Source organism: Sorghum bicolor, chromosome 3, assembly GCF_000003195.3.
Source record: "Sorghum bicolor cultivar BTx623 chromosome 3, Sorghum_bicolor_NCBIv3, whole genome shotgun sequence".
NCBI classification, from domain to species: Eukaryota; Viridiplantae; Streptophyta; class Magnoliopsida; order Poales; family Poaceae; genus Sorghum; species Sorghum bicolor.
The window spans coordinates 2155001-2167303 of record NC_012872.2 but is presented as its reverse complement, the minus strand read 5'-3'; the positions used below and the strand labels follow the sequence as shown (position 1 = coordinate 2167303).

At 41.5% G+C, this 12303-nt stretch overlaps 1 protein-coding gene across 1 annotated transcript; it reads right to left on the bottom strand.

The window, feature by feature from the left end:
• LOC8080502 lies at positions 4356–11457 on the bottom strand. The gene is made up of 8 exons (XM_002454933.2): positions 11264–11457; positions 8482–8537; positions 8273–8397; positions 7933–8092; positions 7274–7680; positions 6644–7138; positions 6165–6249; positions 4356–4941 (listed from the first exon to the last, which is right to left on the bottom strand). Exons 1-8 carry the CDS (start codon positions 11342–11344, stop codon positions 4800–4802), a joined length of 1551 nt encoding a protein of 516 aa, XP_002454978.1. The 5' UTR covers positions 11345–11457; the 3' UTR covers positions 4356–4799.

The following is a 12303-nucleotide window of genomic DNA, read 5'->3' as shown; positions in this document are numbered from 1 at the left end:
AACACTGTTAAATCGATGACAAATTCAACAGATAAGCTCAAGCAAACAGAGATTATGTATCGACATATAGCATATATTTATGCACATAGAAAACGTAATGCAAATTAAAAGAATCAAAACGACCAAACAAAGTAATATTTAAGTGAAAAGGTCAGAGGATTATGGCATTAGAGATGTTCTTCAGTCATGACAGCGACACTATTACTAGTTGTTCCTTGTGACAAATTTATTTAGGCCTTGTTTAGTTTCAAATTTTTTTTGGCAAAATAAACACTATAGCACTTTCGTTTGTATTTGACAAATATTGTCCAATCATGGACTAACTAGGTTCAAAAGATTTGTCCCGTAAATTATAGATAAACTATGTAATTAGTTATTGTTTTTATCTATATTTAATGTTTAATGCATGTGCCGCAAAATTCAATATCGCGGAGAATCTGAAAAATTTTATAAAATATTTTGAGAACTAAACAAGGCCTTTGTATATGAACCGGCAATCACGCAAGCAATGGGGGCATGGAGCACGAGTGTTTTGGTCAGTCTGGTCAACTCAAACGAATCCACGATTGGCCCATTTGATTGCAGTAGCCGTCGATGGTGAAGAAGTAGGCAGGCAGATTTTCTTGGACGGCACGGGACGGTGACGTGGGCCCTCCGTCGTGTACGTGTGATATGGGCCGAGTGGGCCCACGAGCTCGAGCTGCCTCAAGGTCCAGAGCAACGAAGCCGCTGGTCTGAGCAGGTCCCCAGGCACCACCATCTACGGCAAATTACCCGATACCCATTATCCGTACTCGAATTACCCGGATCCGAACCCGAATTACCCGAATTCGAGGTACCGATCCTAAATTCGGATAGCGATTTTGATTACCCGAAATTAGTTTAGGTAATTCGGGTAATATCCCCGGTACCTGAACTACCCGAATTACCCAAATATTTGTCTATATCTTTGTATTTATCATGTGTTGATAGTTAAATATTAGAACTTATCAATTTATTAGAACATAATTATCTTTGTTTGAACAAGTAATAGTAATATATTATTCTCTACAAAATGCTATTGAAATTCTATACAAATTGCTGCTGAAATTATATATAAATTGCTATTGAAATTTTGTATAGTGTGTTGTTTTTTGAAAATTCGGGTAAATCGGGAATACCCGAACCCGGACCCGAATTAGCGGGTACCCGAAATTGCGGGTAGTGTTTTTTTGAAACTAATATCGGGTAACAATTGTCATTACCCGAATTTTAAATTACCCGAATTACCCGACCCGAAAAAATCGGGTAACCCAAATACCCAGGCTTACCACCATCCATCTGGAGCTGCAATATTTTGTCCAAGTACTTTTAAGGCTACTATATTCTATAATTATATTATTATTATATATACAGTGCACGGGAGCAGCAACTTCAACAGTGCACGCGATCGAAGGATTTGGAAGAATGTAAGTTAAGTAATCAGAGTAGGCCGGCGTATTAGAGGTGATGGAACTGTCACCGTCAATAATTAATTGTCCAGCTGGCTAAGGTAGCTATTAGAGGTGATGGAACTGTATCAGCCGAATCTGTTATCCATTCAGCAGTGTTTTCCTCTCACAACAAATCAGTCAGTAGTACTTTCTGTCATGACTTATCAGCTAAACGAACAATTGCAGGACCTACCAACAAGCTACTAGCTCGCGCCGGCCATTTTAATTTTGATTAACGCGCGAGTACTTAAGAGGAATAGAGTATGCACGGGCGGGTTGGCACTGGCACGTTGCCGTACGTCTGCCCACCTTGCCGGCTTGCCGCCGATCGATCCCCACCGCCGCCCGGCGGCCAGCAGTGTCGATATATATGCATGCATTCGCGATCGAGCTAGTCGACGCGCGCGACGATATATAAATGGATCATACCATATATCACCATCATCAATATCATCATCAGCGTTCAATCGTTCAGCGATATGAATGAAGGATCCATCATCTCCGTCGTCCCTTGTTAGCTCTTTCGTGGCCACGTCGTCCGTGTCGATCGCTGCCGCCCGTCCCGTCCGTCCGTTTGCTGGTTTGCTGTTTAAGCAAACCCGTTACAGCCCATTCAAAATTAACCCGCTTCTAACCCTAACCCAAATAACCCATTTCGACTCAACCCATTAGCAGAGCGAATTACTACCGAGATCGAGCACGCACCCTATATATGAATGAGTCCATGACCATGGTGGTATGCATGTGCACTGTGTGTCGTCTTTAATTAATATTTACCTGGGTTACTACGTTAATAAGGAGCAGAGGCGGAGCTCCCCATGCGGCACAGTGGGGCAGCTGCCCCAGCTAGCCACGATGAGGAGACCCAACAATCCTGATATGCTGTTATGATTCAATCTCATTTATTGTACAACGTTTCCTAAAAAAATATTATACATCGTGGCCATAGATAAGACGCAAAATGCACAATTGAGCAGTATATGTATTATATATCTTAGTTATTATATACTTATGCACTGCTTTTAAATATATTTAGCACATATATCATACACTAACTCATTTGTTCTTAAATTGGTATCTTGTTCTGTTAGCTCTTTTCTACAAACTGCTACCTTTGAATGGGAAAGTACTACATTTAATATTTATATTTGCCATTTATTAGCCATTTAGAATTTTATTTTTTTTTGAACTCGACAAATATGTTATGTGTGTATATGATATTTTATACTACCAGTTATATTCATCGCTTTTATCCGCCCCACCTATAGTTTCAAGCGAGCTCCGCCACTGATAAGGAGCATTAATACACATAGATTACTCGGATGTGGATTGACAGGTAAAGCAGCATGCCGCCGCGTCGACTAGCCTGTGCTTCCGGCGGCCATGATCGTCCATATGCATGCATGGGCTGATGGTCGACGGGAATATATATGTAGGAGTAATCATGCATGTCATACCGTTGGCGGTTGGCGGCCGTGTGAAACTTGCAAATGCAAAAGTATGGAAACACAAGACGTGAGACAGGATGATACTACTACTATCTCGCTGCTTGCTTTGCTTTCCTTGTATTTCACTCCTCTCGTCTTGGCAGCGCCTCCTTTACTTCTCGTCTCGTTGTATACGTACACCGTACCGCAATCAGAGCGTCCTAAAGTTCACAAGAGCTGGTCAGTGGCTGGATTTGGATATACTGTACACATACATCATACTCCAGGAGCATTACTCCTACTTGTTGGGCTCACTTTGCACAGGCTTCATTACTTGGCACGCCAAGGTGCTGTGCGTGCTGTGCACAAGATCCAGGCTCCAAAGAGTGATTGGTCATCATGGGGCATGCATGCATGCTGCGGCAGGTGTTGTGTTGCACGGAACAGTATGTACCTGCTATAGCTCCTGTCAGAGTGAGTTCAGCCCACATGCACGCGCACACCCATATCGAACCTGACCAAACATCCAAACGGTGAAACAAAAAAGTCACACGGGCGCCTACCAAACTTACACTTACAGGCCAGTCATGAGTCATCACGACATGCGTACCTCTTCTCCAATCTCCAGTGGGGTGGTTCTGACGAACTGTATCAGACACAGATATATGCCCAAAGCGTTTCACCCTTCGACGTACTTCCAGACAAGAAAACAAACAACAGTACCGTGCAAAAGTGCAAACAGGCTAAGGCCGTGTTTAGTTCCTCAAAGAAAAAATTTTACGACACTGTAGCACTTTTATTTGTTTGCGATAATTATTGTTCAATCATAAACTAATTAGGCTCAAAAGATTCGTCTCGTAAATTTTGACCAAACTGTGCAATTAGTTTTTATTTTCATCTATATTTAATGCTTCATGCATGCGTCTAAAGATTCGATATGATGAGCAATCTTGAAAAAATTTTGGTTTTTGAGTGGAAGTAAACAAGGCCTAAGACAACTATGGCCTTGTTTACTTTCCAAAAATTTTACTAGATTTCCGATCAAATCAAATCTTACAGCACATGTAGTATTAATATAGATAAAAAATAATTAATTACACAATTTATCTATTAAATATAAATAAAAAATAACTGATTACATAATTTACCTAGAAAAAATAACTAATTACATAATTTACATATAATTTGAGAGACGAATCTTTTAGCACGTTACCGTCTCAGTGTCGATAGAGATCGTCATCTCGAAGGAGCATGCATGCATTTAGTGTGTGCTTACTCAGCTGCGTTACTACATTAATAGGGAGTAATTGCATTGCAATATATAATTTACTACTTGGATAGATAGACAGGTAAGCATGCCGCGTCTAGCCTGCTGCTGGTCCATGGCCAACCGTGTGAAACTTGCAGCTGGAAACACAAGACGTACGACAGGATGATACCTGAACCTGACCAACGGTGAAACAAAGAAACACGGGCGCCTACCAAGCTTTACATACAGGCCAGTGCCAGTCGCCAAAGTGGAGTGGTTCTGACGAGCAATACCAGAGAGATAACCCAAGGCGTTTCTAGGATTCTCCCTTCCGACTTCCAAACAACACAACAGCACCGTGCAAAAGTGCAAATAGGTTGAGTATCCTCAGTACAATTATATGTACAGCTACAGCAAGATAATCTCTGAACTAAGAGACGTGGTCTCTGCTTCACTCAAGCGTCACTACGCTTGCTACAACAAAATGATATAGCTAACGGACGCCTCCCTGCTCGAAGCCCTTCTTACTTGCCGGCCTGACGATATTCACGTAGAGCTGCCCCTGGTTGGAGACCTGGGTTCACTAAGCGCGGCAGCAGACAGTTTGCTGAGCAAAAGGTCCTGTCTCATTTTGGTGCACACCGCGCTGGCTCATACTTTCTTGAAGAATGACATAATGCTCCCTTGCTTGGTTCCAGCCTTCGCAGGTTTCTTGTTGCCTGCTGCTGCTTTGCTTGGAGCTTTGCTTTTGTCAGTGTTTGCTGCTGGCTTTGGTTTGCTTGGGAGAGTCGCCCTGACATAAAATTGGAAATAAAAAGGAACATTAGTACGCTTACAAGTTACAACTTAAAACATGGAAATAACAAGGCAGCGAAGACAAAAATGAAAGCATTAGCGCAAGTTATCTCATAGTATGCTGAAGATGAACATCAGACCAGGGAGGTGCACAACTTATCTCTACTGTACATATCATAAGGAATTCCAATAAGCAAACAAAACTAAGCAAAACAGATTGACAGTGACTCACTGTGTAATCCTTTGGGCATGTTAATTTGTTTGAGAAACAATTCAATAAGCACAGCAGAAATGGATAAGAATCCAGGTAGCCGTGGAAGACAGTATGATTCAGTAATCAACAGATGTGCATTGCATTGAGCAATTTATATATAGGATTCTATAGCAACAAATAGCTTCAGGCATCAAATTAAGTAACCACAAAGCTTGACATCCTAACTGATAAGCTGTATACAACTGTCCATAGCCATCTAACATGTAGACAAATCCTTTTGTTCAGATTTCAAAATTCACTCGGACAATAAAAAAGGCAAATGAAACTTGGAAATATACCAGTACCCAGCAGACGTCTGGCCAACGGGGTCACATTGGTTCACCAAGCATAAACTGAAAATTAACTGCCTTATACTATCTGTTTTGGGTCAATTTCTCTCAACACTTTACAAGGGAAACTGTGATAGGATAGATATACATATACCCCTCTGCAGATTTTTCTCTGCTGGCTCAGGGCCACCAACCAGACAACCTGCTACTCCCTCCATTCCAAATTATAAGACATTTTGGCTTTTCTAGATACGTTGCTTTTACTATGTAAGTATGTATCTAGACATTAGTGTATATCTAAGTGCATAGCAAAATCTATGCATCTAAAAAAAAGCCAAAACGTCTTATAATTTGGAATGAAGGGAGTACGTAAATAGAGGAATTCAAGATTGATGCTATTGTGACTTCAGCTAAACAAGTCTCTCCCTTGTGAAATTATATAATTTTTAGAATTGCACTTATACAAGTAGCGCACTAGAATCAATTTGCAATTTTCTTTTTGCTCCTTATGATCTAGCAAGAAAAGATGAGTTTTCATAACAAAGTTGAATGGTATTTGATTCCCTCTCAATATCAATTGCCACCATCGATCTCAAGTATAAACATGCAAATATAAATTTATGGATCAGGATTGACAAGAAATTCCACATGCTGCAAAATTAAAAACAATTCTATTACCCGCTTGCAGTTGCAGCAGTAGTGTTGACATTCTTCTCTGCCTTGTCATCTGCAGAAGCTTCACCCTCCCAGACAACCTCGGTAACTGAAAAGGATTGTAAGAAAATTTCCAACAGATTCAGAATCATGCTGCCAAATCAAAAAGGAGATGACATAACAAGCAAATGGATAAGTGATATCAGTAACACAAATCATTGCCACATATAATTTGTGGGCTTTGCATGCATGCAACCAGAATAAAAAAGGAGATATTCTATAAATTCTTCAATGTTTTGATAGCTTCTATATCACCATAAACTTAATTATTCTTTTTCGCTGCAGGTTGTCAAAACCATTTTGCACCAGGTCAACATTTTACATGGCATGTCATCAGCAGAATAATGACGTAAAGCATTGAAGTTTTATTTTAAGTATCCCTTAGGCATAAAAATAAAAGACTGGATATGCACAGTGTGTTTCACAGAGTTCTGTATAACTACCTTCCCTTCCCCTCTCATCTATGCGTGTCTTCAAAACCTTTCTTCTCTTCGGTGAGGTGGAGGCAGGCTCAGCTGCAGAATCCTGCTTCTTGTCATTGATTGGAGGATCACTGCTCTTTTCTTTTAAAGTAATCCCAGAATGGTTCATAGTATTGACAGTTTTGATTTTACATTCAGCAGTGAAGTCAGAATCCATCCCCATTGAGGAACCTTTCTCATTGTTTGGTACATCGTCATTATTTTCCAAGTTCTTTTGATTTACTTCAGCATCTTCAGCAGTTCCAATAACAGGGTCTGGGGTATGCTGTTTTGGTAGCTCAGGAGATGCAATGCTTATAATATTGTCGTCTTCCTCATCGTCTGAAAAATCAAATACCGCTCTTCTCTTTTTGTTATTTGCATTGGTGGATCCCCTCTTGTACTTTACTCCCTGTTCATCATCGCTGCTATCTCCATCTGCTTCTTCTTTTGCACATATTTGTGCATCAGCCGTAGCTGAAAATAATATTAACAGCATGAGACATATAATAGCATGCTTGGAAGGGTTGATATACAGGACTAGATGTGTGCTGAGTTATACACAAGAAAGTAAGCACAAAGAATGAAATATGAGCATTTGTGAGATAATACCTGCAACACTTGCTACAGCTGTAGAATTAGTGGTACTTGGAGGCTTAGGTTTTGCTGATGCACGGCCCCACATGTTAGCCAGTGATCCACCATTACTAGGCATGGCCTTTCCATTTTGAGCTTTACTTTTGCTTGCATGGGCATCAATTGATTGTTCTTTGACAACAGGTGCACTGCCAGCTTTATCTAATACTGTAGAATTATCCTTCTCAGACTTATTGCCTGCTCCCTGCTTTGAACTTACAGGCAAATCTTGCTGCTGAGCAGTAACAAACTGCTCCTTTGGAGTAACACTAGGTTTAGACTGTGCGACTACTGCAGCACTATTTAAGGGCTTTGGTGGCAATGAACTCACATGCTTCCCATTGGATGTTCGCTTGACAGAAGAATTCAAAACACCACAAAACCTGTGCATAATTGAGAATACTGATCAGGGATAAAAGTAGCATATATATACATGCATAATTGCATATAAACGTAGGTATGCAGCAGGATATTATCTCTGACAAATTTCGCTATTTTATATATAACTCTATCTGCATCTATCTGTTTGTTTGGTTATGTATATTCTCATCTGGTTATGTCTTCCCTTACAATTCCTTTGTGGCCGTGCCTGATTGAGGCTTGGGAGAAAACCAAGGGGGCTAAGAGAACAATACCTATTATCTCTCAAACAGTTCTCGTCATCAAAAGGCTGGTTGAAAAGCTCCTCTGCCTGCACAAATTCAGGATTCCAAAGTACAGCTGTATCTTTTGGAATACAGGCCTGGATACTGTAGATCTGGACCGAACAAGAATCTTTGAAACCTTGCCTTCCTTCTGCATGGAAGAAAGATTAACTTCTCAAGTAAGAAATTGACACTAGGGGGAAAAAAGCATATCACTGGGAAGTGAAGACACAGGAAAATTTTAGATCTAGTTATCATAATATTTATCCCAGAGGGAGCACCGCAAATCAGGAAACTCTACCATACATAAGAAAAGAAATTCATGTGTTACCTTCAAGTTTTGTCCCTGAAATGAGCTTTATACAGTAATTTTGGGGATTGTTCTTCAACCACCCCGACACACTGTAAATCACTTGGAGGTTGGTTCCATGTTTGTTGACAAACTCCTGAAGCAACCTGGACATAGTTTGCTAACTGCATAAGCCATCCTCATGACATCACAGCTTCCCGGGGCAAATACTAACAAAGCTGAAATACTACCTCTTGGCATCATTCGATGATATAGAGAAGTTCCGACTAAGCCATTTGTACGAAATCTGTTATAAAAGCACAAGATAGAATGATGGAATGTTAGTAACTGTGAAACAATTCAAAAAAAAGGAGGTTTTGGTGATAAGTGGAGGTGGTGGATTTCAAAAGTAGTTCGTGAGGGGTCTATTTGCATTAGAATAAATGATGAAAATAGTACTTTCTTTAAACCTGGGAAGGGATTAAGGCAGGGAGATCCCCTGTCTCCCCTCCTTTTCAATTTAGTTGCAGATGTTTTTACTAGAATGCTCATGAGAGCTGCTAGAATGAATTTGGTATCTGGTCTGTTACCACAAACTGAGCCTGGTGGCATATTGAGCTTACAATATGCTGATGATACTTTGTTATTCCTTGAAAATAATCTAGAAAAAACAGCCAATTTGAAATGGCTATTAGTTTGTTTTGAACAATTATCTGGAATGAAGATCAACTATGACAAGAGTGATCTTTTGGTGTTAGGAATGGATGATGAAAGGGCTAATGAGTTTGCCAAAAATTTTTGCTGTAAGAAGAGTGATTTTCCTATAAAGTATCTAGGAGTTCCTTTACATTTTGCTAAATTGAGAAGAGAGAAGATTTACAACCTGTGATTGATAAAATTATAAAGAGGATAGCTGGCTGGAAGGGCAGATTACTGAGCTATGCTGGTAGACTGATCCTACTTAAGTCTTGTCTAGCGAGCATACCAATTTACCTTCTTTCTGTTATTAAATTTCCTAGATGGGCTATTGACATGATTAATACACACATGGGGCATTTTCAGCTTGTCTCAGGAAAAGGATTTGGGGGGTTTGGGTATTCCTGACTTAAAAAGTTTGAATTTGGCTTTATTAAGCTCTTGGATTTTTAGGTACCATCTTAATACTGACTGTATCTGGGCAAAAATTGTTGATTTTAAATATAAAACTAAGAAACCAAATATTTTTTGCTGCTCTGAGGTAGGAACTTCACCTTTTTGGAAAGGTCTCATTTGGGCGATGCAGGCAGCACATCTAGGGGTGAGATGGGTGATTGGGAATGGAGGTAAAATTAGGTTTTGGGAAGAACAATGGCTTGATAATACTTGCCTTGCTATTCTGTTCTGGCCTCTCTATGTTATCAATGAACAACAAGGAAAATCTGTTAGGGAGGTGTGGAATGGTGAAGAGCTGCAACTCTCCTTCAGGAGAAGTGTCTCTGAGAGACTTATGGGTATGTGTTAAGGGCAGCTGTGGAGAATATTGAACTCAATGATGAGGAGGATCATATCCTTTCGACTTATAGCTCATCTGGTAAATATTCGGTACAGTCTTTATATGCTATAGTTAATCATAGGGGTGTGATTCCAGTCTTTGTACAAGCTGTTTGGAAGCTGAACATTCCTCCACGAGTACAGTTCTTTCTCTGGCTGTTATCTAATAATAGGTTGCTCACCAGAGATAACCTAGCTAAAAGAAGAGAGTTGAATGATCCCACTTGCTTGTTCTGTAATGAGAAAGAGTCTATTACACACTTGTTTTTTCAGTGCTGTGTAGCAAGTCATGTTTGCGAGTATATTTCTGGTTGGTTGGACAAAGTAGTTGGAACTGATTTTGAATCTGTGGCCTCTTTGTGGACAGCCAATAAAAAGTATATGGTGTGCAATATTGTTACTTCAGCAGTCATTTGGGTGATCTGGAAATTACGTAATTCTTTGTGCTTTCAGGGAGTACTGTGGTGTGGAATGAAAAAGGTGTTTGCTATGGTGGGAAGGATGCTGAGAAGTTGGCTGCCGATGTTCAAACTGGAAATTCAGGAAAAGGTGGAGCTGGTGGTCTTTCTGGTGGAGAACGAAGCAAGCTTAGCACCGCAGATCAAGTGGAATCTGGATTCATCAGGATTGGATCAATCAATTGCTCAGCCTTTGGCGGTCTCAAGAGCTGCGTCAACTCTGCAATGTAATAGGGATTAGAATGTTTGCTGTGGCGTTTCTGGGTTGGTGGCCTTTTTCTGGCTTGCACTTGCATTCTTTTGTCCGGTGTCCTGGCGTCTGAGTACACCTCTTGCACTACTGACCGTTAAAAACCTATGTTAGCTTTACGACAATAAAGCCGGGGAGACCTTTTATTCAAAAAAAGAAATGGAGGAAAATTAGACAAGTAACCAACAATCTCAAGTGACAAGGCATATCACTGATTTATCATATTGAGTTGGGGTAATAGTGCTCCTTAGTCACTCATAACAGGGGATGAAACTCAGCGAACATAGAGGACTCATTCATTCTCTTTCATTATTTGTGAAACAGCCACACAGAACAGAATTAGACAAATCAAAACTGATTGGTAATGACAACTAACATATCACATCCGTAGGATTCAGTAAGGAGTTGCAGTGAATCATATCTAGTATTCAAAGAAACATTAATTAAATTAATTGGGAATCTGTACAGGAGTTAAGCAACAATGAGACTAATGCCTTTTTTATGAGTGCAGTGCATCAACAGATATGCAGGACGTAATGCACTTTGGAGCTATTTCCCCACATAATCAGATAGTTACCACTAGTAATAAAGCATAACAAATGTCAACGAATCATCAGAAATTGCCATAACGCTAACTAAATCCATCGCCCTAAGCAAGCTAAAATGAGCAACAAAACCAACAGAATCCAATCCGTGTCATGTACAAACCCCCAACCGTAGGAATCCACGAAACAGCTAAACCACGCGCCACGAGATCGAAGGGGAGTTCAGAGCGGGTGCTGAGCGCATCATTACCACGCGAAGCGGGTCGGAGAAGAGGGCATGGATCTGGGGCAGCAGGTCGAGCAGCGACTGGTCCACGGCCCCTCCCGCCATCCTCCAGCGCCAGAAGGTCCCGGAACCCTCGCGGCTAGGGCTTCCGAATCGGGGAAGGCGAAGGTTCTAGAGCCCTCGCGCCTAGGGTCTGGGTGTTGGGGGGGGGTGGGGGGGGGGGGGGGGGCGGGCACGAAGGGGAGGGCGCGCGGGATTGAGAATTTGGGATTGGGGCGTGGAGGCGCGGCTAAGCACCAGGCGGCGGCGGTTTTCCCGCTCCGGGCTCCCGCCTCTCTATTTCCTGGACGACGGCGGGGCCCGCCTTACAGGCTGCGGCGCCACCGGCTTTGTCGGACCTAAAATTTTTTTGTCATTTTTGCCTTTCTATAAAAAAAAATTCTCGCCGGGTTCATCTTTTTATAGATTCTTTTTTTTTATTTGAAAAGTTATTTTTTATAGACTTTGGGCTCAACGCTATAGCCTACATCGTCGAGGTAACATGTCTCAGCATAGTAGACGATGACGTTGAGATGGGTGGCTAGCATGAGTATAGTCGTTCACGTGATCGTGACAAGGCTTTAGCTCACCACCACTAGGATGAGTATACTTCTCTTCTTTTTGTTCTTCTCCACTCGCCCTCTCTAATTCGCGATCGCCCTTATCGAGTTCTCTCTATCGCCTCTCCGATGCTCCCCCATTATACCTACCCATCCTCACCGAGTCTGACTACCCATGTCCATACCAGGGCGTCTCTCTGGTGCAGCCGTGGCTTGACCCTACCTTCCCGCCACCTCCTGCGCCCCCAAGCCCACCCCGGTGCCTATCTAGCCCATTACGGGAAGAGGACCTTGGTGGTGCCTCAGGTTGCTGTGGCCACAAATACTATTGTTCGCTTAGACCTCGACTACCACATCCCACCACTACGACCTCCCACGAGTATAGCACGTGGTTTGCTTAGTTAGTTTAGTTAACCTAGTTATTAAACTTAGTAACCTAGTTAGTGCATTAGTTATCTAGTTATC

Excerpts from the sequence above, each read along its gene's own strand:
- LOC8080502 (XM_002454933.2), bottom strand. The coding sequence starts at position 11,344 with ATGGCGGGAGGGGCCGTGGACCAGTCGCTGCTCGACCTGCTGCCCCAG. Across the intron at positions 8,538-11,263 it reads TCTCCGACCCGCTTCGCGTG|ATTTCGTACAAATGGCTTAG; the intron begins GTAATGATGCGC and ends CTTTTATAACAG. Across the intron at positions 4,942-6,164 it reads ACTGCTGCAACTGCAAGCGG|GGCGACTCTCCCAAGCAAAC; the intron begins GTAATAGAATTG and ends ATTTTATGTCAG.